General features: G+C 36.0%; 1 protein-coding gene across 5 annotated transcripts in view; it reads right to left on the bottom strand.

The window, feature by feature from the left end:
- The window catches only part of LOC150108743 (twitchin-like), a 2,666,638-nt gene that overhangs the window by 955,526 nt on the left and 1,683,411 nt on the right, over window positions 1–27,701 (bottom strand). For all 5 annotated transcript variants that reach the window (XM_090390962.1, XM_090390961.1, XM_090390964.1 and 2 more), the window contains 3 exons: window positions 23,481–23,586; window positions 18,496–18,698; window positions 10,073–10,245 (listed from right to left, as the gene is read on the bottom strand). In XM_090390962.1, coding sequence (XP_090247088.1) covers window positions 10,073–10,245; window positions 18,496–18,698; window positions 23,481–23,586 — 482 coding nt within the window. The remainder of the gene's footprint in view (window positions 1–10,072; window positions 10,246–18,495; window positions 18,699–23,480; window positions 23,587–27,701) is intronic.

The raw sequence follows: 27,701 nt of genomic DNA, 5'->3' as shown, positions 1-27,701 counted from the left end.
AAATGAGAGAAACAAACTTTTAAACTTTAACGATACGGAAGCCGTTAATGTACACATTACCTAGGTAAAATGCGGAAAACTCGATTCTGCATACGGAGCAAATCAGTTAATCTGCAGATTAGCTAGGTAATGTGCACATTAACGGTTTTCGCACTTTAGCGGTAACATATACTTTGTTACAAACAAAGCCCTTCATACAATGCTTTAAGCTTATTTATTGTTGTATCCACACTGAATGAGGATATATTGAATTAGTTTAATGCATCAATAAATGTTTCTACATTGCCCCAATGTCAGGCAATGCATTCCACTCACTTGCTATACTATGCAAAAAACCTGCTCTTTATGTCCCTCCTCACAACCTTCTTATACAACTTCCAGGGATGTCTCCTTATTCTACTCCCTTCTCTCATTCTACATTCCATGAAAAATTTCTTAAACATTAATATGGTAACATTCCTTTACCAAATTAAATGTTTCAATCATATTTCCTCTGTTCCTCCTATTCAAAAGGCTTTGCGAACTGCATTCACTCAAACTACCTTCATATCCCACATCCCCCAAAGGCCAATTACCAATTTAGTCAGTCTTCTCTAAACCCTCTCCAATATACCCTCTCCAATATACCCTCTCATCAACTCCTCTCATCATCTCCAATATACCCTCTCATCACCATAACAACCAAGGAGACCAAATCTGTGCACAATACAACATATATGGACTGATTAATTCCTTACAGAATGGAACCAGAATCTCTTCATTTCTGTAAGTTAAGGTACTCTGCATCATTGCCATCAAGGAGATGGATACAGAGTAGTATACTTAGATTTTGCAAAGGCTTTTGGTAGATTACCTCATGATAAGTCGATTGTCAAACTAGAGTGGAAGGAATTGGATACTAGATTAGTCATTGGATCAGAGATTGGCTATCTGATAGGTATCAGCAAGTTGTGTATGGGGGAGCAATATCCTAGAAGAGGAAAGTCACTAGTGGTGTGCCTTAGGGGTCTGTTTTAGGGCCATTGCTGTTTAGCCTGTATGTTAATGATATTGGGGAAGAAATGTATGAGGATATTCAATTGTTTGTAGATGATGCAAAGTTGGGATAGACTATGAGGAGTATATCAGATGTTGTGGTCTTATAAGAAGACTTGAAAAAATTGAGTGAATGGGCATGGGAATGGAGATGTGAGCTCAATGTTGCAAAATGTAAGATGTTAAAATTTGGGAAACAAAGATGGGATGTAGAATTTATACTTATGTGGGAATAATATTATTATTATTATTATTACACAACACCTCCAGGAAGTCCAAAAACTCATTGAGGGAGGGCATCTACTCTACAACTCTGTCTCCACCGCTCAATCCACCAACTACAACTACCATCGTATACACCAACGCCATCTACCGTCATCACCATTAGCATTTTTACAGACAATTACAAACATCCATGCCTGCGGCAGGATTTGAACCCTCAGCCTGTTTGCTGGAGAGCGGATACGCTAACCACTTAGCCAACCAGGCTGGTATATTGTTGAAGGTGGAGGAAATAAGAGATCTTAGGGGTTATGGTGGATAAAGATTTAACATTTAGAGGATGCATTGCCAAAATTGTGAGGACAACACAATGAATTCTGGGAATGATGCAGAGGAAACTGACTTATAGAAGTTAGGTGAGTCTTATTTCATTGTAAAAGGCTCTGATTAGGATATACATGGACTACTGTGCACAGATTTATTCACCTGGTTTTCAAAAGGATGAAGAGATGTCGGAAAGGGTCCAAATAAAACTGACTAAGGTAGTTTCTGATTTCTGGAATGCTGAATATGAGTAAGGTTGAGAAGAACAGCTTTACAGAGGCTAGTGGATAGGAGGGTGAGGGTGTGATATGATAGAGATGTACAAGTTGGTAAGGGATTGTTGTAGGTTCAATGTTAAAGAGATTTTTCATAAAATGGTGGGAGATCAGGAAGAACAAGAGGTCATCCCTGAAGCTGTATAAGTAGTGTGTGAACAAGAAAGAAGCAGAATTTTTGGTATGCAGAATTGTGAATGATTGGAATGCATTGCCTGAGAGTGTGGTGTCTGCAGAGAAATTGTGTTTAAGGCAAGATATGATGAGCTGTGTGTATGGCAATGTAATCTCTTAGATGAGTCTTTGACTACATAGGATCTTAGGATAATAATAATAATAGTCTGATGTTATGACCTCATAAGTTGTGCAATGTGACCTCTGAACTTCAGATCCTTGTCCACCTCCACTGAAAGGTCTCTTATCTCCTCATTTTCCTCCAAACGTTCTCCATCAAGTACATTTTTGTGGAAAGAAGGGAAAATAGTTTCATTGCATAAAGGAGGCTCCACGACTGATTTAGCAAATTACTGTCCAATTAGCATATCAGGAGTTGTTGTCAAACTATTGGAGAGTCAAGAGCAAAATGCAGGAATGGATAGATGGAAATGGGATACTGTATGTTGTGGGGGGGGGTGGACAGCATGGTTATGTGAAGGGTAGGTCATGCCTCAGTAACTCAATAACATGTTATAATACAGTGACAGCTGAATTGGATAAAGGTAATGGGTTTGCAGTGATATTGCTGGATTTTGTAAAGGTCTTTGACAGAATAACACATGGAATTCTTATCAGCATACTGCAGCACATGAGGATGGCTATAGGGTTGGTGAGATGTGACTAGTGGCATGCCACAAGGTTCTGTTCTTGTACCATTTTATAATACAGTGACAGCTGAATTGGATAAAGGTAATGGGTTTGCAGTGATATTGCTGGATTTTGTAAAGGTCTTTGACAGAATAACACATGGAATTCTTATCAACAAACTGCAGCACATGAGGATGGCTATAGGGTTGGTGAGATTTGACTAGTGGCATGCCACAGGGTTTTGTTCTTGTACCATTTTATAATACAGTGACAGCTGAATTGGATAAAGGTAATGGGTTTGCAGTGATATTGTTGGACTTTGTAAAGGTCTTTGACAGAATAACACATGGAATTCTTATCAGCAAACTGCAGCACATGAGGATGGCTATAGGGTTGGTGAGATGTGACTAGTGACATGCCACAGGGTTCTGTTCTTGTACTGCTACTGTTAAATTTGTTCATTAATGATATAGGAAAGGATCTGAGAGGAACTGTTCAGTTATTTCCCAATGATGCAAAGTTGGGTAGAGCAATAGTTAATACAGATGATGTCAAATTTTTGCAAGATGATTTGGACAGATTGGCAGAGTGGGAAAAGGTGAATGGATGTCAGTTTAATGTGACAAAGTGTAAGGTTATGCATTTTAGGATTAAAAGATTACCAGCTGCATACCACATCGGCAGACCTGTACTCCAAGAAATTGATGAAGCCAGAGACTTTGTAGTGTTAGTGGATAGGGAGTTAAAGTTTATGGCGCACATAACAAAAGTGGCTAAAGCAGCTCATCTGAAGAATAATTTGATGAGAAGAGACAAGCAAGGTATTGTTCCTCTTCATTGAGATTTCATAAGACCCCATCTTGACTACTGCACAGATCTAGGCACCAGGGTTTCTTGGTAATGAGGAGGTAGAGAGGATCCAGGGGAGAGTGACCAAGATGTCAGCAGGTCTATGGAATGAACTTTACGAGAACAGGTTGAAGATTTGTGGGTTACAGAAACTGGTTGATAGGCAGAAAAGGGGTGATATGATCGAGACATACAAATTATGGAGAGGTTTTTACAAGATTAATTCAGAAGAAATTTTTCAGAATAGGTGTGTTGGTGGGAGAACTACGGACCATCCATGGAAAGTGAGAAAGAGTGTAGTTAGAACTAGGTTTTTTGCTTGGAGAGTGGTGAATGAGTGGAATAGGTTGCCAGAGTCTATTGTGGATTCCATCACTGTGAATGAGCTCAAAGCGAAGTATGATAGATACTGCACAAATGTTGAATAGTTCTTGACATGATGTTTAGGGTCTCCCTTGATGAGTCTAAGGACTCCTTGGAGTTGCCAGTAATAATAATAATACTTTGCATTCCATTGTTGCCTATCAAATTTCAGAACCTTATGCTTTGCAACATTAAACAGACAGTTCCAGACTGTTATCTATGCCTTTAGTCTATTCAAGTCATCTAGTAAGGGTACAACATCTGCTTGATTCCTCATCATTATCTCCAATTTTGTATCATTTATAAACAGTTGTATATTACAAGTTAAACCCATTCCAATATCATTAATATACAAATTAAATAACAATGATCTCTGTGACTTTCCTTTTCCATGATAGTGCACCCACATATACAATTAATTGTTACCTATCTGAGAGGCAGTTCCTTATCCAACTCATTAATCTATTATTCAATCTCATCTGCTATAGTTTAGCTACCAACTTGAGGTGTTTTTATTTTTATTTATTGTGTGGGGAGTTCCCCCTGTTCCTCGACCATCCCTTAGGACTGGTTGAATCCTCCTAATGAGGAATTAAGTACTATATCCTATAACTGTAGCCTGTGCATCACAGGGCTGGTTTGCCTGCTTGTGGGATGAAAAACCCCACATAAACGGGGGGGGGGAACCCTGCTGTCCACACCGAAGACTGGCGAACTTGGATATGGCTGAGAAAGATCTTTAAGTTCCTCACGTCATCGAACCTAGGACACTCCTTCCCAAAGCATATTGTTGTGAAGTGCATAACCACTAGGCTAACCACGTGGACTACTTGTGGGGTAACAAGCTATGAAAAGTCTTTGCAAAATTCAAGTATACCACTATATATACATTTATATACATTAAAAGACTCATTTGTTAAGGTATGGCGAATACTGCCACATACAGATTAGCCTATAATTTGTACCTTAGCCTTATCAGCTTTGTGACGTGGAACAATTTTACCTTGCTACCACTACTTTGGGACTTGTGCTGTTGCAAGACTCTTGTTAAACAGGTATGCGAAAGCTGATCTGATGCTAACTCGTGAAGCATTTCCTTAAGATATGCAGTGAAATATCATCAAGTCCTATTGACTAATTGATATCTAGCTTACTTAACTTCTCATATTGTTCTTGATAGCTGCTCACCAGTAAGTCTTCTCTCATTTCATTATCAATGTTTGAGCTTCTCATTTCACATTGAAGATGAAACACCTCGATCAACTGCTCACTGAATACTTTTGACTATGTCCTGTACAGTTCAACACTATCTTGTCATAATCATTCTTCCTTCTACTTGCCACATATCTAAAAATACTCCCTAGGGTTTTTCTTCACTTGCTCATACTGCATTGTTTTTCTTACTAACTGAGTCACTCTCCTGGCTTGGTCTCTGTAATCCTCATGTAACTGTTTATCACTGTTGGAGGAAGAAGGTACTGCCTCCAAAGTGCCTTCTTCTTCTTCTTCCAGATTTCATGATTAAGCCCCTCATCCATCCATTTTACACTATCTTATTCAGTTGTTTGGTTTTTGGAAGACATTCAATATTGATGTTAAGTGTTTCTTTGTTAGTTCCTAAGCAACATTTATTTCTTTTTCACTCAACTCCTCATTCCATGATATATCTTCCAAGTTCATTAATTCCAAATAGATTCTTTCTTTACAAAAGTCTTCATATTGCTAGCCAAAATGTAGTTGATCACTCCATGATCACTTTAACCAACTGAAGTGAAGTATGAAATCCCACTCACATCATCTGATGAAATGATCAGATTTCAAATTCTTAATCTTTACATGCCTTCCCTTACATACTGCCTAAAGTAGTTGTCTCTCTTAAGAAGTAAATTCATTTTATTTTTTCCCAAATACTATCTTTTCATTACAATCTATACTGCCATAATTGAAATCACTCATAATAATCACACCTCTCTTGTTCACTAACCCAAGTTGCTTATACATTTGATAAACACTCTCCACGTTCTTTGCCGTATAGCAACATCCAACTAAATATCACTTCCTGCCAACCTCTACCTCACAGCCTCACATCCGCTTTCACTATTTTCCCTTTACCATGTCTACCTTATCGGGACATAATTCCTCTTCTGTCATCAGCAGCACTTTCCCACTCTTCTTGTTGTTCTTTCTATCCTCACAAAACACACCACACCCTTCCATTTCTATTCCTGTCAGGATATCATCATCAGTCAACCATGTTTCACTTATTCCAACAATTTTTGGATGAATAAACTCAATCAGCAAAAAAATTTTATCTCCCTTATTTCTGATACTCCTGGTGGTATTTGTAAACATACATTGGACTTCGTTTTTAGGTCTAGAACTTTTCCTACCCAAGCTACCTGTTTGTTGTGATTTCTCCACCATACCTACCCTTGCTTTATCATCACTTACCCCAAATATCTTCACATCCTGATCAATTTCATTTCTATGCTGATCACTCTCATATATATGCTCACTATTATTTCCAACATTCACTCTCTATGTCATGTCTGCCTTTCCACACCAACTTCTCTCCCTCATTTTTCCATTCCTCTTGCATTTGCATTCTCTCTTCATGTCTTACTATATTAGAATTTTTTTCTGATATTACTAATGCAGTGTTGGAAGAAAGTCTGGAGTAGCTAAATCACTGATTGTAATTATCACTTGATGCTGCAATATATGGAATAAAACAAGTTAATCATTTAAAAATATATTTTGATAAAATTTATTCTATTTTTCACCTTCTTCTTCTTCTGCAGCTTGTCCCACTTAATTGGGGTTGCTGTTTTTGGTGAGTCTCCTCCACATCCTCCTGTCTTGGGCTGTAACCACATTCAAGTTCTTCATCCTCAAGTCCTCTTCCACCAGCTCCCTCCATCTCTTCTTTGGCTGCCCACGCTTCCTCCTCCCCTGCACATCCATCTGCATGACTTCTTCCCACATATTCGTCCTCCTAATCACCAAGTTAGAAACTGTAGCTTCAGAACTTGAATTGAAATTATTAAAACTAATCAAGTACTGAAACCACTGGGTATTCTGTAGTTTACATGCTGCTAATGCTGTATGGCAATGCATATACTGCAGTATATGTGAATTTTTCAACCTCTTCTTATTCTAGTCTGGCAATGAGTTTAGCTGACATTAAATTTTTGTAAGACTTTGCTTAAATAATAGACATTCTTGAAGTATTTTCATTACTCTCAACTGCACTTCAGAAAGATCAATTAACATTCAGAAAGCATTAAAATTATTCAAAAGGTCCAATAAGACAGAAAAATTTAAAGGTTAGCACTGGAAAACATGAATTTCACATTCAAGATTTGATTAAATAAGATAAGTTTAAAGATAGGTTTAGAGGTTGAGACAGTTGTAGGTGTCCTCCCGTGATGAGTCTTCGGACTCCTTGGAGGTGTCACGAATAATAATAATAATAATAATAATAATAATAATAATCCACTTAATAAAAATAATAAATTCAATGTTCTTCCTAAGAACATGTTACTCATAAAAATTCTAGAAAATATCATTCAAAACATGAATTTATGTCTTATCAGATGATGAAAACATTTTAAATTATTTTGATTTGTTAGAACTATCTATGTGTATGGCCTTATGAAAAACTAACTCCACCACGGATATCTGGCAGGAAAAAAAAACTGTTACATTTAAGTGAATTTTTAAACATGAAATAAATGTGAACAAATCTTGGGAATTTTTAGATAATAACATAGAATCAAGCATGTTTCAATCTCTTCAAGTATGCAAAAAACTAAACCAGTAGTTAGCTTTACTGAAATAAGTATTGCTGAATCTGAAAGAACCTTCAGTTTAATGAACATGATTTGCACAAGGGTGAGAAACAGTTTTCCAACAGAGCACATATTAGATACGATAACAAATTTATTGGGCAAAGAGTTAGCAGATTGCGATGAGCTTCGTTTATCAAATCATGGTCGAATTGCAACCATGATATGATAAATGTAGTTGGAATATATGCATAAATATTCTTCATCTTTTTTTTTTTTTAATGGTGGGCAAGCTGTTAAAAAATTACCAGCATACCACTGAAATGCAGAGACATTTTGAGTAAACTAACTTTGATTTATAGCTCTTTAGGATAGTAACCATATGAGTTCTTATTTATTTAGAAAAATTCGTGCTTCATTTTACTTAATAACATTATATTTCAAAACATCACTGTTAATGTTAAAGGTGTTTTTTTTTATTGTAAAAATAAAAAAAAAAGGTTGCCTTTGATGTATTCAAAGTGACAAGTACTGAAATTCCAGCCTTCCCTGAGATTTTAATTGTAAGTATAACATATCGCACTTATCAAGGATAACAAAACCTGAATATATTATCAAAATTTTAAGTATTAAAATAATATTTATTAAATATGTGATTATTTAATTATTCTTTACATGTGCAATGATTTACTCATTCTCACAATCTTTGGTGAAAAAAAAGATAATCTCCAAATAACCAAAAATAACCGGAATCTGAACTTCGCACGCATGCCTTTTCTAGTTAGGGATGATAATGCTAGCATTGTGAGTGTGTAGTTTTCTGCACCAGTCTGGCAAGTGGTGTCATCCTGTGTGAACTGATTCATTGTTGTGGCTGCTTTTTTGTTAGTGCTTACAAGAAAGTGGCGATTTTGCAATGGCTAATCACAAGAAACAGCGAGTGTGTGTGTGTGTGTGTGTGTGTGTGTGTGTGTGTGTGTGTGTGTGTGTGTGTGTGAAATTTTGTTTTCTTTTGAGTAAACTCAAAAGAAAATTGTTATTCTTGGCAAGCCTTTAAGGATGACGCTTTTAGGTAAAATGCAGGTATGCCAGTGGTTTTCCATTTCAAAAATGGGGACATGAGATGATGACCAACCATGATCTGGCTGAGCTTTGACAAGCAAAATGATAAAAATATTGAAAAGGATTGCCAAGCAATCAATGAAGATCGTTTAAAGACCATTGAGCAAGTTTTCGAAGAGACGAATTTGTTATGGAGTTCTTGCCAGCAAATTTTAACAGATTTGCAAATGGAACATATGTCCAATTATTTGTGCTTCATTTAAATCTCAATGTTTTGAGAAGACTGCATTATAGTGTGTGACCAAAATGGCCAGAAATTTGGAGTAGCAGAGATTTGTTGGTGCACCACGACAATGCCCCAGCCCACAGCCTTGTCTGTCCAACAGTCCTTGACAAAAAACATGGCAGTTGCTCTCTCTCTCTCTCCATGTGATTTTTTTTTTTATTCCAGGATAAAGAAAACCATGAAAGTGCAGTGATTCATTGATGTGGATGAAGTGAAAGAAAAGATGCTGGAGACAGAGGCGTAGCTAGATGGGGAGGGGGTCTGCCCCATGCATTACTTTGAACATTTTTGAACTTTTGCAGTTAATTCTACAATATAGTCTCGAGAACTCAGTTCCAACTATTGTAATACTACAACGAATTTTCCTCACAACTGCTGTAATTGTTGCTAGTTGTGAGAGGAGTGCTATATAAAATTGATTAAGAATTACCTACATTACTATGAAATAGACTTCGACAATGTCTTTGATGATTTTGCTAACAGAAAAGCAAGAAAAATAACATTTTAGAATGTTGAAATTAAAGTTTTACTTCAAAAATAAACATAGTGTTTTAATTTATTTTCCTATACATCGTTTTGACTTTTTGTAGTATTTTTGGTATGTATTGAGAGGGGCGTCAAACTCAAAAGCTCTAGCTACACTACTGGCTCGAGGCCATAAACAGTATTCCAGTTGAACAGTTCCAGAACTGTTTCTAGCAGTGGAAAAAATGTTGGAATAAGTGCATTGCCTCATATGGAAGGCACATTGACGGAGACTAGAATATGCTATTATGAACTTTAATAAAAATTTTAAAAAATTTCCAGTTATTTTTGGTACCCCCCTCATATTTTATTCAATACTTCAAAATACACTTTAAGCAAAGGAAATTTGATCTGATTTATAGAGCTGTTACCTAGTGTAGTAACAGTAGCATCAATAAACACTACAAAGAGGATGGAATGGAATATAAACATGAGCGTGTGCACACACACACACACACACACACACACACACACACACACACACACACACACACACACACACACACACACACACAAGCCTTATAAACATGGAACTCTACCTGAACTGGTTCCCTGTTTGCTCTAACCCATCTATTGCTTTTTGTATCTCTTCTCTCAATATCATATCCTGTTACGGGTGAACCACCATCAGACCTTGGAGGTGACCATTTGATTTTGATAAAGTCTCTGTCATGATCAATAGCTTCTGGCTGCCCAGGTTTTCCAGGTACTTCTATAATGTAATTTTATAAAATACTAATTAGTTATTTTCAAAATTTGCCTTTCACAGCTGCAGTGCTTTCTGAGTTATCTGATGTGTAAATAGCCAAATACACAGTTAATCATTAGTTAAATCACCAGTAAATAAATTTCTCAACATGACAAGATAACTGAGAGATTACTGTATATCATTACTGTTCTGCATTACAAAAGGTGATAATTATGACTAAAGTTTCAAATAAAGGTAAGTTTGTGTATATGGAGTTGCTTTGTTGCAAGTTTTCATGCATCAGGGTAAACTTTTAAGCCACCCAGTCAATGATACCAGTATAAATTTTGAGTCTAAGTCTATATAAGATTGTACCAATTGTATGTTCTCTTTTTTATGATGATTTCTTTATCACCCTTCATTACCAATGAAGGAAAAAAAAAAAGGGAACTTTTTTTTCCTTGTCAAATCTAAGCCAAGCATTCAGGGAATGATCGGAAAAGCCAGATTTACCATAGTTATGAAATCTAATGTGCCGTTTATGTTCCTTTTTCATCAGATATGAAGTGTGCATCCTGTTTCACTTATATAGGGCAAATTATTGCAATGAATACAGTATATATAGTCCAGGGCATGCCAGTGGAGGAAGTGGATCATTGGATAAGTTGAATAAGTTCTTTAATTTTGCAGGAGGCATAAAGGTACCATTAAGGTTGTATTTCTGTTCTGTTTATTTTATCTGCTATCCCTTTAATGTATGGAATGGTTACAGTTCTATTGTTTTATTTTAGTTTTTAAGTGGAGTTTTGTGAAGAATTTTGTTGATAATTTTACGAAAGGTTGGTTGACTGGTAGAACCTCTGCTACTAATGGCTCATCAAAAAGTTAAGCAAGTTTGAGCGCAGTTAGTAATTGGAAGGGAATCAATCGTTCAATGCTGTTGGCACACTCTCCCTCGATGAGTCTTTGGTGTCATATAATAATAATAATAATAATAATATTGCTGATAACTTTAAATTCATGTTAAACTGCTTTCTCACTGGAGCAAATCAATAAAGCCCTGTTTTTCAGTGTGTTAATAACACCTAGTTTTTGTGTTGGATGGGGGTAAGAGTTTGTGTGTATATATTGGCCAATATGTATAGGTTTATGTAAACAGTGAAGGCATGAAGGAAAGAAGATGTATGACAAATGCATCAAGAAAAAGAAGCATATTCTGACTTTCAGTTTCAATTATAATAAACAGCATAAACAAACAACATAAATGCATACAATTCACAATTCTTTAAAGCCCTGTTTTTTTAGTGTGTTTGGTGGTGGTGGTGGTGGTGGTAAGAGTTTATATGTGTACTAGGGGGGCTCCACCCTCCTGAAGTCTACGGCGCCCAACCCCTGAATTCCACACTGGTAGGCTGGTTTCTCCTTGAATTCTGATTACTCAAATTTTGAAGACTCGACACTTAGGGTAGCACCTAAGTTTCAAAACGTTTCAAAGAACTTGACAAAAAACATGACACAAAAACATTACAAAAAAAGCTTATCATTTTATATTATAGAGTAGATACCGGCCAGTATGTGTAGGTTTATGCTAAACAGTGAATTGTATGCATTTATGTTCTTGTTTATGCTGTTTATTACAATTGAAATTCAAAGTAAGAACATACTTCTATTTCTTGACACCTTTCAGCAACTGGAAGCAAAGAAAGTGAGTTTCTTGAATGTTTGAGAGACAACTACCTCAGGCAGTATGTAACAGAGGACAGATGAGGATTGATGGATTTGGATTTCATCATCTCATCAGAGGATGTTATTAAAAAGGAGATGTCAAATTGGGATACCAGTTGGTAAGAGTGACCAATGAAGTCATTACCTGGATGGTTGCCAGCAGTGTGAGGACCTCTGTAAGAAAAAGATATACATGGGACTGCAAGGCTGATGAATATGAGAAACTCAGGAGACAGCTTGCAGGTGTAGCATGGAATGAGGAGTTGGGAGGAAAGGAGATAAATGCACCTTGGGTGATATTCAGTAACTATCTAGTAGAAGCAATGTTTAAATGTATTCTAATGGTCCGAAGGTTAAATAACATAGGTGTGAAATAGAAGAATGAAGAGATTAAGCATATAACGATAAAGAGGAAACACAGGCATTATGGAGGCGGCATAAGAGGAGTGGTAATAATAAATTCTCTGAGGATTACAAAGAACAGGCAAGAAGGATGACTTGGTTGGTAAGGGTAGCAAAAGTGAAGTATGAGTAGCAGTTATTTAATGAAGCCAAAACGAATCCTAGGGAGATCTTTCAATATGTAGCCAGCAAAATATGAATAATTATGGAAGGATGACACTGATAGAGAAAACAGTATGAGAAGAACTGCTGCAGAAGATATAGTTGACATATTTAATGAGCAGTTCATAAAGTTCTTTCATTCTTGTGAATGTGACATCATGAAGAGTTTGAGAGCAGTTGATGATTAGGAGGAGGAGTGACTGACTGTAAGTGAGATAGAGGTATATGAGGAATGAGCAAACTTGATGTTAATCAGGGCTTGAGACTTGATAATATATCACCAAGCATTTTTAAGGAATGTGCCACAGAGTTGGCATTTGCTTTGACATATTTGTTTAATATGGGTCTTGCACTGAGTCCTGGGGCAGAACTGACTACTACTGGGTGCATCCCCAGGTGGCAGATCGGGGAACAGCCTTCAGATATGGAGGCTAGCTGTGATATAAGCAGAGCAATCTGGCAAATAAGCAGCCATGGACTAACAGCAACTGAGCTATCAGGGCGCGGGGGAGCAGAAGTGGCAATTCTGTCTCACTTAAAACCTCACAAAGCCCAATGACAACTCAGTGACATGGCGAGTAGTGCCATCATTAAATAAGTACCTGCTGGGGTCACTGCCCCTGACAATGGGAAGCAGCATTGTCAGCACTGATACAAGGTTGAAGCCAAATGATAATGGAGAAGCTTATGATCACAGATTTGCAGATAGCAATATGATTATATTGTATACATCTGTAATACTGCAGAGCAGAAAGCAAACGGAGAAACTACTGCTCTACCTTATCGCCAGAACAACCACCACGGCGAGCAAACCCTTACAATTGGCCCCAAGCTCACTCATCCCTTAAATGGGACAGGGGTGTGAAGAATCTTCGGGCTCAAAATGGTGTCCACTTTTAAAATCGCAACTTGGAATGTCAGAACTCTGTATGAAGCTGGTAAATTAAGAAATGCCACAAGAGAAATGAACAGGCTGGGCATCTGGATTTTGGGAATTTGCGAGACAAGATGGCCAGGATCTGGAAAGTGTCAACAAGATAATACGACAATGTATTACTCTGGGAATGATGAGAACAAACATCTACATGGTGTAGCTGTAATAGCAGATGAAGAAATCAATAAATCAGTAATAAATTGGATTCCATTTTCTGAAAGGATAATGCTGTTACAACTTAAGGGAAACCCCGTTAACATAAATATCATCCAAGCTTATGCACCCACAGCTGACAAAAGTGAAGAAGATGTTGAAGAGTTTTATGAATACCTAAAAGAGATTAAAAACCTAACAAAGAAACGTGATATAAACATAGTGATGGGTGATTTCAATGCAAAAGTGGGAAGAGGGGGTGATGGAGAAATTGTTGGACAACATGGCTCAGGCACCAGAAATGACAGAGAAGATTGCCTAGTCCAGTTCTGTCAGGAAGAAGATCTAACAATAGCAAATATCTGGTTTAAACTTCCACCCAGAAGACTGTACGCTTGGAAATCGCCTCAAGATAACCAACATAACATTGTCAGAAATCAAATTGATTACATACTGGTAAATAAAAGATTCCACAGTAGTATAAAGAGTACAAAGACTTATCCTGGAGCAAATATCTTATCAGACCACAATCCCATAGTTGCAGAAGTACGTCTTAGATTAAAATCAGCTAAAAAATCACAAAAGAAGAAAAAGAAAATTGATGTAGAAAAAATGAAAGACCCAAACATAAATAAAAGTGCCGAGACACAGCTTAACTTGCGATTACAACAGATTAACATAAAAGAAAATAAAAGAATGAAATCTCTTTGGAATAGCTTAAAGAATGCCACTGTAACAACAAGTATTGAAGAAGTAGGTTATGTGAATAATATAAAACAAAAGGAATGGATGACAGATGAGATTCTTTCTCTTATTGATACAAGAAGAATGTACAAAAACAAAGACCTAGCCAGATATACACATAACATCATCAAGAAAAAAATAAAAGCAGCCAAGGAAAATTGGATTAAAAATTTATGTACCGAAATTCAACTGCTTCAGAAGAAACATGATAATTTCAATCTGTATAAGAAAATCAACGCAATTTTTGGAAAACTCAGAAAAAAGCAAGCAGTGTCTCTAAGAGACGAAAATGGAAAAATAGTTCTAGAAGAAGAGAATAAAGCACAGATTTGGATAAAATATGTAACAGAACTTTTCAATGATACTAGACAGAAGCCTATAAATATAAACGATAACATTCAAGGATCAGCAATCATGAAATGCGAAATAGAGAATGTTATAAGATCAAGTAAAACAGGAAAAGCCAGTGGACTAGATGGTGTGCAAACAGAATTTTTAAAATTAATAGAACCAGATAACATCAAACTTCTTGAAAAGCTATTTAATGAAATATATGAAAGAGATGAATTTCCAACAGATTGGCTCAAATCTACATTTATCACTATCCCAAAGAAACCCAAAGCGAATTCCTGAGTGACTTCTGACTTATTAGTCTAATGAGCCAAACATTGAAAATATTTTTGAAAGTAATTCAGAATTGCATTTATATAAAAAGTGAAGAAACTCTAAGTGAAAAACAATTCGGCTTTCGGAATGGTTTTGATACTAGAGAAGCCCTTTTCTGTACCCAAATATTGATACAAAAATGCATAGAAAAAAAGAAATCTGTCTTTATGTGTTTCATAGATTTTGAAAAAGCATTCGACAAAGTCAGACACACTAACTTAATAGAAGTCCTTCAACAAATAAGGCTAGACGAACAAGACATAAGGCTAATAACAAATCTGTATTGGAATCAGTCAGCTACCGTTCAATTAGACAACATTACCACCAGTGATATTAACATCAAAAGAGGAGTGAGACAAGGATGTGTGCTCTCACCACTCCTGTTCAACATATACGCAGAGGTAATCTTTAAAAAAGCATTGGAAGAATGTCCAGAGGGAATCGCAATAAATGGAAAGATTGTTAACAACCTACAATATGCAGATGACACCGTGCTAATTACAGATAACATTATGGATCTCCAAAAATTCATTGACAGTATAGATAAAAAGCCAAAGAATGGGAATAAATATAAACATCAACAAGACAAAATACATGATCATCAGCAAACATCCAGCCTCATCAATGAAACTGACACTCAATGGGAAAAATATCGATCAAATGTCAAGATATAAATATCTTGGTTGCTGGCTTAATGAAAGGTGGGATCCTGAAATACATATAAAGACAAGGATTGAAGTTGCATGGCAGTCATTCATGAAAATGAGAACACTATTTTGCAAAGAAGACCTAAACATGGAAGTCAGATGCTGAATGCTGAAATGCTACGTGTGGTCTATTCTGTTCTATGGAGTTGAAACGTGGACATTGTAGATGATAACCATCAAGAAAATCGAAGCCTTTGACCTGTTGCTATACAGAAGAATGCTAAAGATATCATGATCATAAAAAATTACCAATGAAGATGTTTTAAAATCCATTGGCAAAGCTAAACATCTTGTACAAATAATCAAGAAACGAAAAACATCATATCTTGGCCACATCATGAGAAACAGCAAATACCAACTTCTACAAACTATTTTGGTAGGAAGAATTGATGGCAAAGGAACTAGAGGAAGAAAAACAATATCATGGTTTGACAACATCAAGACGTGGACAGGAAAGAGCTGTGAACAACTGTTCAGATTGGCACAAGAGCTCAGTTTGTTCGCCAAGATGGTCACTGACCTTTGATAGAAGATAGCACAATAATAAGAAGAAGAGTCTTGTACTGAGTAAAATTCCAAAGAAGTGAAAGGAAGGCAAGATTGTGCTGCTTCATAAGGGAGGTGACAGAGGCCTATAATCATCAAATTATAGGCCTCTGTGTGTGTGTGTGTGTGTGTGTGTGTGTAAGGTTGTCGTGGTTAAATTGTTGGAAAGGCTGGTGAGAACCAGGATCCAGATTTGGGTCGAAAACAATGGTATCATCTTTGATGGACAGCATGGATTTGCTAAAGGGAGGTCATGCTTTAGTAATCTACTTACTTTTTACAATAAGGTGATGGCTTCGTTGCACAAAGGAGATGGATATACAGTAGTATACTTAGATTTTACAAAGGCTTTTGATAGATTATCGCGTGATAAGTTGATCGTCAAACTAGAGCGGATGAAATTGGATCTGTTTTAGGGCCATTATTGTTTAACCTGTATGTTAATGATTTTGGAGAAGATATGTATGGGGATATTCAGTTGTTTGCAGATAATGCAAACATCTGAATATCTGAAGCAATCAAATCAGATGTCTGAATCATCAAACAACTCAAGCAAAAGTTGGGATGGCCTATGAGGAGTAGATCAGAAGTTGTTGCTTTACAAGACTTAAATAGATTGAGTGAATGGTTGTCAATGTGCAGATGTTGCACATCCATGCAGAAGTAACAATGTTGCAGACGTAACATTAAACTGGCAAAGTTTTAAAATTTGGGAAACAAAGGTGGGATGTAGAATTTACACTTGATGTGGATATATTGTTGGAGGTGGAGGAAATAATAGATCTCGGGGTGATGGTGGATAAGGATCTAAAATTTGGAGGATGCATTGTCAGAATTTTGAGGAGAACACAACAAATTCTGGAAATAATGTAGAGGACACACTGACTTAGTCACCTGGTTTTAAAAAGGATAAAGAAATATTGGAAAGGCTCCAGAGGAGCAAAGGTGGCCAAGCTACGAGTTGCCTGGTGTTGTACTACCTTACCTTACCTGAAGATATTTTCAGGCACAAACTTTGTTTGCACACACTTGGATAAAGGATTAAACTAAATTTATTATAGTCTAACCAAGTGCAAAATAATCTTTCAGCTCCAGAGGAGACTGACTAATGTAGTCTCTGATCTCTGGAATGTTGAATATGAGGAAAGATTGTGAAGATGCAGTTTACAGTCTAGTGGGTAGGAGGAAGAGGGGTGATAGGATAGAGACCTACAAGCTAGTAAGGGGGTTGTTATAGGATAAATGCTGAAGAGGTTTTTCATAAAATGTTGGGAGATCAGGGGAGAACAAGAGGTCATCCCTGGATGCTGTATAAGAAGGGTGTGAACAAGAGAGTGTGAAGCAAGTTTTTTGCATGGAGAACTGTGAATGATTGGAATGCCTTGCCTGAGAGTGTAGTGTCTGCAGGGAATTTGAATATGTTTAAGGCACAGTATAATGAGCTGTGTGTATTACAAGGTGACTGCCTAGATGAGTCTTTGACTCTGTGTGGTTTTTGGTTAAAAATAACAATAATAATAACAGTACACTTCAGAGAAAAACCTGTGACCTTGTATTACAGGTACAATTGAGCAAAAGTCAAATTTCTACCTAGTGTAATACCACTTCTGGTGTGTTAGGTCTGGTTATTTTACAGAATTTTACTAGACATCATGAAAGTTGTGTAAGTTGTAAGCGATGTTTGTCTAATTTTTTTTTATTTTATTTTTATTTATTTTTTATTTACAGCTGCATGGTCTGCTACTTCTCTAAGCAGAAAAGGTTTAAATAATCTGATGACTGCACAGCAAGTTTCTTGCAACATACATAATAATCTGCTCACCTTCATGTAGAAAACAAATGACTAAGTTTGCCAGGTAGCTCTGCGGGACAACAATTTAGCATGCATGAGAGTATTTTGGTTACTTTACAAGTGTGCACCTAGGCAGCTAAAGGGAATTCTGGTTGTAAGGGTAAGTTTTGTAAGAGCATGAGGAATAGATTTTTTGCTCGAAAGTGTTGAATGAGTAGAATGGGTTGATAGGGGCAGTTGTGAATACTTTGTTAGTGAATTGGTTTAAGGAAAAGTTTGATAAGTATTATGTTAATAAATGTGAGTGTGGCCATTTGCGAGTTCTCAAACTTCTTGAATAGTAATAATAATAATAATATACTTGGGTAAGCCTGTATATGAAGCACACTTAAAATAACAACTATCTTTCTTTATTATGTACAATGTAAAATTAATATACTTACTGTATGGACTTTTGGCTACAACAGATTTTTCTGTCTTAAGAGGTTCTGATATACCTTGAGAGTTCTGGGCCATAACCCGAAATTCATATTCGGTGCCTTCAATAAGTCGTGGAACAGTGCAAGAAGTTGATTTTGGAGAGACTGTAACAGCTGGTACCCAGCTCCCACCATGTGTTTTGTCTCTCTTCTCTACAACATATCCTCTATTTAAAATAAGATGTAAAAAAAAAAAAAAAGAAAAGAAAAGAAAGAGGATAAAAGAGATTTTGCAGTATACAAGCTCTTTACTATTTCAAACAGCTAGCAATAATAATAATAATATGAATAGGTATTACATTCATAAAACTAAATAGATTGAAGTTCCAAAAAATGAGTAATATCATATTTCAAGAGGGGTGTGGGGTCTGACAATAATGATAATTTTATTATTATCATCATATCAGCCTCCATGTAGTCAGGTGACTCATAATGGGGGGGGGTCAACTTAACTTACAACATATTTATCATAATAAACCCCTTAAACACTCAGAGCATGGACAATGCATGCTTGCCTACCTCGTTTCCTGACAATGCTCTTCACTACACCTTTACCCAATTTTCAGGAATGGCCTCTAGTTCTTCTCCTCTCACATTATGCTCTTTTTATAATTCCCATAGTTTTACTCTGGTAAAATTCCCTCATTAATTTAAATGCCTCTATCATAGTACATCTTTTCTGTCTATACAACCTGAGCACAGTAGGCCATGTGTAGCGTCACCAATACTTAATACAGTAGAGCAACTACTTCTTTATTCCTACATGTACTCTTTATCATAACAGCAATGTGATGTACAGTCTTTGTAAGACTGGCATATGTATCTAATAAACATCAGTCTACTGTCAGCCATTAATCCCAGATCTCGAAACGCATTCACTTTCTGAAGTTCCACTAATATAATATAAATGATGCTTATATGTCAGCATGATATATGCTGATAAAGTTATCATTAACTCAACTGCATCTTTTGCAATGGTCAATGTATGACCAAAACTATCCACAAGCACCAGTCTTCCAAAATAATTCTTCCTCTTCCACATATAGGAACAATTCCCTAGGATTATCTTTGGGTTGACCAGCCAGTTTCCCCATCATATTGCTCTTTTCTTTCTTTATCACCTTTCTAGCCTGCACTTCATATTCCTCATATATCTCATCCCTACTGATTATTTTTTTTTTACATACACCGTTTGCTTAAATTTTAATATACTGTTGTGCAGAAAGTTAATAGAGTAGGAGTGAAATGCACGTACAATGAAATTAGACCAGTACTGTTGGAAAAGTTGTTTTAAAGAAAAAAAAAAAAAAACAGTACCGAATAACTACAATGATATATATTATGGAGTAAATGGGTTTATTAACAAAGAAATATATATTTACACATGATGATATGTACATCACAATTATTGGTGGAATCTTGGTTGAATAAGGCATTAAAAATGGTAGATTAAGTGCCTGAATTGGCTCCTTGTCTTTAAAGACTTTCATAGAACATGCAAAGGTTCCCTGTCATCTTGGAGAACAAAGGTTGGGGCATTTGATTGACATATTGTGCAATTTTATCCCTCAGTTCATCAAGGTTTAAAGAGGGGGGGGTCATATTAGAATATCCATTTCTTCAAACAAAGGCATCAAGTGATGTGAGATCAGGAGAACTGGAAGGGTACAGGAATTCTGTGAACCTCGAAATGATCTTACTGAGTAAGTGTTCTGATAAATAGGCTCTAGAACCACATGATGTGTGATAAGTTGCTCTGTCCTGTTGGAACACCTGTGCAAGAAATGGAATGGTTTTTGCATGATACATCCTATGCAAATCCTGGGTGAACAGAACCAACACATTCTCGATGTAGTGTTTGCTATTCAAGGTCACAGTTAAACTACACTCTTCAATGAAGTAGGGCCCAATTATGCCATGGCTGGCTACTCACCATGTAATGACTTTCTTGTTATGAAGAGGTTTCTCTTGGACAAATTCTGGTCTTAAGAAACCAAGAAAAATGTAGGTTCATCTGTTTATATGGCCACTTATATGGAAATGTGCTTCATCTGAGAACTAGACATTATGGAGGAAGAACAGATCCTCATAGCCATAGTCCAGCATGTGCATGCAGTATTCCTGCATTGCAGCTTAATCCGTTGCTGTTAAACACCAACCCACTTGAATGACATACGAAAAGGCATCGAGCTCCTTAAGGATTCTCTATAGTGACTACTTCAGTTTCCCAAGTTTTAATACTGTTCAGCGTTGACTGCATTTCAAAGACTGTAACATTTGCTCCAACACACACTGATGATTCTCATTTGTGTTAACAGTTCGTGGTCTCCCTAAATGACCTTTGCATTGTGGCAGAACACTCCTGGTATGTCAGAACCTCTCAATTAAGGCAATGATGACACTATTGCTTTGGGCACACTTACAGAAAAGACAAATAAACTGCTCAAAAACATGTTGTAGGCTTAGACCATTTGCTCTACTAACTCCGTATGAACAAAAATAATGATCAACAATAAATGTCTTTTGTTCTAATGTCAACACCGTTCCTACAGCTAAATGTAATGGCATAGACTCTACACATGCACTTCTATTAATGTGCATACAGCTGAACAGCATATGTCATAATGTGTATACTGAAAAAGGTGTTAAATTTCAGTACTTTTATTATTATTATTATTATTGCACCATACCATATTAAACAGTTTTTCCCATTTTTGAGAAGAATAAAAATAAATGTCTTTTTTTTTTTTTTTTTTTTTTTAATACATAGTTATTTAACAGGAAACCACAAGGAAATAACCAAGTACACTTTCCTTCTTGGCTGCAAATAATCTACTGAGTAGAACTAAGCTAATTGTGCTGTTGACAGTCTGCATACCTTTAATTGTGATGCAAGTTTTGTTCAGTGTAAATGCACCGTTGTGTGCGTATGTGTGTGCATGCACATGTAAACGTGCTGCATTATCTTTGCTCACCTTTAACCATTAAATGCATATAAATGTCTTGTTGTTGAAGACTATGCATAGAAAATCGCATTATTTCATTTGCATATATGATTAGTCACTGCTTGCTAATCAGATTTATAGTACAGTATACTATGAATGTCATGATATTTTGTAACAGTTCATGAATATTTATTTATTTCAAATAAATAACCAATATAAATAATAGAACAATAAATAAATTTATTTCAAATAAATAACTGCTCAAAAATAATTTCTTCATGAGGTTTATTTGGTGCATACCTAGTACATGAGCCTCCGTAGCTCAGTCAGTATAGAAGAAGCCCTTTGGTAGGAGAGACCTGGATTCGATACCATCATTGATGTGAGGAATCTTTATCTCGTCTCTTTCAACAAAAGGTGAGCTATCCAGTCTCATATGGAAGTAGGGGTTTTTCATCCCACAGAACAGGCAAACTGGCCCTATGAACAGATGCTTCTACAGACATAGGACACCTACAGGAATAACCAACTGATTCCATAGGATTTCAGTTCCGAATGCCTACACGTAAAATGTAGGTCTATGTAAAAAATGCAGGTCTATGCGTGAGTATAAATTAGGATTGGATCTAGTACATCCAGAATATATCCCTTAATGTTAATGATACAACTCAGTTATATCATTAACATTAAATGAAAAAAAAAGAGCAAAAAAGGAACTGCAGATATAGATACCACTGGAATAAAACAAGAACAAGCATATGATATCTTAATAAAAATAAAAAAAATAATAATAAATATAAGATATAAAAAAAAAGAAAAATTACATAATATTATTCTATTATCTACTGATTCATTTCTGATCACAGTAGCAAATGGAAGAGTAAAGTATACAGTCACCAGCATGTAGTCCCACCCTTAGTAGATGGTGAGTTCTTAATTGCCATTGCATTGTCCACAGTTAAGATATTTAAGAATGGAAGAAAAAGATCACTACTACTACTTCTTATTATTATCATTACTATTCAGGCCTCCATGGAGTTAAAAGACTCATCGTGGGAGGTCCTTTCTAAGAAACACAAGTCTATCAAGACTCATCGAACGGAAGTCCCCCCCCTAAGAAACACAAAGTCTATCATACCACTCCTTGAACTCATTGACCATTCTTGCTCTCACCACTCCATCAGGCAATGCATTTCCATGGAAAGAAACCACTCTTCACCCTCTTTCTCACAGTTTCCTTTCATAACTTCCAGGGATGGCCCCTTGTCACGACTCCTTCCTGCTGTTCAACCAAGCGAAAGAACTCCCCAGTGTCAATACTGTAACCACCTCTCAACAGTTTAAAAGTCTCCATCATATCACCCCTCCTTCTTCTATCCACCAAACTCTGCAGTCCACACTCCCTCAGCCGATCCTCATAACTAACATTGTACAGTCCCGACACCATCTTTGTTATCTGCCTTTGTACCCTTTCCACAGTTAATTTATCCCCTTCAAATCCTGGGGACCAGATCTGAGAACAATAGTCTAAGTGTGGGCTGATCAGAGTCTTATACAACGGAATGATAACCATTTTATCTCTGAAGGTCAGTGTCCTTCTCATTATTGCAGCAATCCTCTGTGTTACCTTCACTACCTTTGCAATATGACCCCTAAATTTCAGGTTTCTATCAATCATCAAACCCAGATCTCTTGTCTCTCCTACTTCCTCCAGTTTAATTCCCCCCATAGAGTATGCAGCATCCCACTGATGTGTCCCAAACCTCAAGACCTTATCATTCATTCTATGAATGTCAGGCAGATTTGTCTGACATTCATAGAATGATTTCTGTGGCTTTAGTGATTTCTTTTTTCTTTATTTTTTTCTTTAATGCAAATGAAATTCTTTAAAAATATAATATAAAAATGTTAAAAAAACGACATACATATATCTATATCTATCTATCTATCTATCTATCTATCTATCTATCTATATATATATATATATATATAAAGGTTCCTTACAAAATATCACTTCCACCATCATCTTTTGGTGGTTGCCATGCCAGAGATACATTATCTTTGTTTACTTCATCAACTCTAAGTGGGCCTTCAGGTGCTCCTGGTTTATCTAAAGCAGCAAAATTCAAACTTAATAAATACACCATATGAATCTCATGATGACATCATACTAATAGCAAAATCATATGATTATTGAATTAAATTAAGTTCGAAGATAGCACTGCAAATAAATATGGATAAATCAAAGATAAGATATAGTGAAGATACTCCAGAACACATACAAAAAAAATAAATAATAATAAATAAAAATAAATCAAAGACAAACTGAAATAGTGAGTTCATACAAATATCTAGGACAAATCATTCATTTGTAAATTGAATTTACAATTTCGATGTCGGTTATTTCATCATAGTGCCTAAAAAGATACCCTATTTCAATTTCCTTTTTAACATCGAACAAAATTTATTTATTCTTTCCAGCGAAGATTCTAATAATCCTCACTTGGAAGTTTCATCCATCCTATTTAAATCCAAGTTTCCACCATCTAACTTCTTTTCGGCTGAAATGAAAGTTTTAGATTACTTAAGTTATAGTCACTATATTATCACCAAAGCAGACAATGGAAAAGCTACAGTAGTCATGGATTCAGCAAATTACAAAAAGAAAATTTCTCTTCTACTACAAGATCATTCGATGTACTGGGAACTGGATCATAACCCTCTCAACAGGCAACTTAAGAAATTAAACTTCCTTCTAGATGAAGTTATAAAGTCTGGATGCAGACACCACAGTAAAGCTAAATACTTATTTTGCAAGAACACCTGGGTTCTATGGTTTACCAAAGATCCATAAGAAAGACATTCCACTCTATCCAATTGCAGACTGCATAGATTCTCCTACATAATTATTGCATAGCCAAATTTTTAGCAAACCTACTGAAATCTCATATTAGCAAGTTCCACTTGTGTATAAAAAATTCTTCAGATTTTCTAGATAAATTTCAAAATGTTTCCATACAACCCACTCATCTTGTGGTGAGCTTCGATATAATTGCTATTTAAAAATGCACCTCTTAAGGAGACATTACAGCTACTTCCTGTGGACTAAGGATTCACAGATATTTATGAGAAAGAATGAAAACACTTGAGTTTACATAATTACAAGTGAACCCGACTTACACAGCCTACCAATATAATACATTAACTCTTCACATCCTTAAGAACAAGATTAGGAATCATTTAAAAACTATATAATGGAGATCTCAAACACAGGTGAACATATCCAGTCAGACAAGATAAACTTCAAGGTCTTTGACTCTTTGAAGAAATGGTCAGACAACATTTCCACCAATACCAACTTCATTATCGTACACACAAACATAAGAAGTATAAAAAAAAAACACTGGCTTACATTGATAACACAGCTCAATTACACCATGATAAACATAGTACACTAATACTGACCGAAGTTGCAATAAACGACACAGAAATTTACCCATACAACATAAATAATTACCAAACCTACAACTTATGTAGACCAAACAAAAGAGGAGGTGGCATCGTGGCATTTATTAAAGAAAATACAGTGTGACTGAAAAACAAACTCATTTCGAACATGCGGAAACACTAATTTTGGAAATCATAAATAGCCACAACAGTATCAAATACACAATAAACACAATATACAGACCCCCAGATAATAATCCACTCATATTTCTTCATGAGTTAGAAGCATGGCTAAGTGGCATCGAAACCTGTACAACACACACACAGGCTCATTCAAATAGGAGACATCAACATAAATACTCTTGACCACGCTTCTTCAACCACTAACACATATCTTGATATACTAAGTTAGTACAACATAAACCCTACCATTAACTCCCCAACAAGAGAAGAAATACTCATTAACTCACTAACACAATCATGCATTGATCATATCAACATACGGGCTCCATCCACACATCTACATCATCAGTAATTAATGTCAAAATTGCTGATCACTACTTTGTCTCAACTTCATTTTATTACGTTACCTACCACCTCTCCCACCACCACAAAAGTTGACAAAACTCGATCATACTAAACAGTACTGTCGATAACCAAGTAAAAAATACAGACTGGAATTGCCTACTTAAAATAAAAGATCCTGTAACATTATACAAGAATTTTCAACTAAACTTCACAGAAATATACAAAAAAAACAACAAAGCCTACAGAAACGAGGCGACAAACAGACAACAATCCATGGATAAATGACAATATACTAAATAGTATTACTGTAAAAGAAAATCTATGTAAAAAACTCAAAAAGTCACCCAGTAACACACATTTACAAACCTCATACAAAAACACAAGAAATCAACCAACAACAAAAATTCATAGGGCACAAAGACACTACTACTTCCAAAAATTCATGGAATACAATGACAACATAAAGCAAACATGGGCTACACTCAACAAATTAGTAACGCAAAAAAAGAAAACTTCAGCACAAGATTTTATTGCAAAAAGCTTCGGTCAGGACACAAACCAAGAGGTGACCCAAAATTTAGGGGTCACATCGCCAAAATTGTGAAGACAACACAAAGACTTCTGGGAATGATGAGGAGGACACTGACGTGTAGAAGTAGGGAGATTCTTGTTCCATTGTATAAGGCTTTGATTAGGCCACACATGGACTATTGTGCCCAGATTTGGTCACCTGGTTTTCAGAAGGATGAGGAGATGTTGGAAAGGGTCCAAAGGCGACTGACTAAGGTAGTTTCTGACCTCTGGAATGTCGAGTATGAGGAAAGATTGAAAAGATGTAATTTGCAGAGACTAGTGGAGAGAAGGAAGAGGGGAGATATGATAGAGACCTACAAGTTGGTAAGGGGTTGCTATAGGATCAATGGTGGAGAAGTTCTACAGCGAATAGTGGGAGATCAGGGGAGAACCAGAGGTCATCCCTGGAAACTGTATAAAGAGGGTGTGAGTAGGGGAGTGAGAGGCAGGTTTTTTTCGTGCAGAGTTGTGAATGATTGGAATGCCTTGCCTGAGAGTGTGGTGTCTGCAAGGAGTTTGAATGTGTTTAAGACCCGGTATGATGAGATGTGTGTGAGATAAAAGGACCTCCTAGATGAGTCTTTGACTCCATGAGGTCTTGTTTAATAATAATAATAATAATAATAATAACAAACTATGTATTTTTCACCTGTAACAAAACAGGAACTGAAAGAAGCACTCCTACAACTAAAACCAAAGACCACTCCAGGAATAGACAAAATAAGACTCACAGACCTTATAACACACTTTGAACAAATAAATCCAACACTGTCGAGCCTTGTGAACATAATATTCGACATAGGCATTATTCCACAACAACTAAAAACTGCAATAATTACACCAATAAACAAACTCGGTAAAAGAAACGATACTCAGAACTAAGGGCCAATAGCTACCCTACCAGTCTTCTCAAAAATTATAGAAAAAAATAATGCACATCAGACTACAGAAACTATTTACAGAAATACAACATCATCTCACAAAACCAATACAGCTTTCAGAAAACAAAAAGCACCATCACTTTATTAGAAGACATCGGCGACACAATAAACAAAGCTCTTGACAAAAACAAGCATGCCGTCCTTATACTGCTTGACTTAACCAAAGCATTTGATACACTTGAACATGACATACTACTCACCAAACTATACTCAATAGGTATAAGAGGAACACTGCATACATGATTCAGGAACTACCTCTCAAACAGAACACAAGTAACAAAAATAGGTACATGTCACAGCCGGGGTATACAAATAAAACACGGTGTTCCTCAAGGTGCCACATTATCACCCACAGTATTCAACATATACATTAATGAGATGTTCATAACATGGTCATAAGAAGTCAAATATTTCAGTATGCAGATGACACCGCACTACTAGCAAGTAGGTGGGATTTAACTGGCCTCACCCATCTACACGTAATCCTTATAATCAAATGCAGAAATGTAACAAAACAGTCAGTAAATTACATAACAATAAAGAAGATAATGAAGATACTGATTATTATGTGATAATATCATGAATATAATATTACTATGTAACATGAAAAAAAATAATGTAAAAAATTATTCTTATTATTAAAAAATATGTAAATAATGAGTTTACATTGTATATATGTCAGAAATAGGAAATATAATATTTTAATTGCACATGTGTAAATACTGTTGTATAATCA

The sequence above is a fragment of the Typopeltis vanoorti genome, chromosome 3 (assembly GCF_054136105.1).
Source record: "Typopeltis vanoorti isolate ZY-2024b chromosome 3, IOZ_Tvanoo_1.0, whole genome shotgun sequence".
NCBI classification, from domain to species: domain Eukaryota; kingdom Metazoa; phylum Arthropoda; class Arachnida; order Uropygi; family Thelyphonidae; genus Typopeltis; species Typopeltis vanoorti.
The sequence above is the reverse complement of the archived record's forward strand: the minus strand, read 5'-3'. Positions and strand labels throughout refer to the sequence as shown.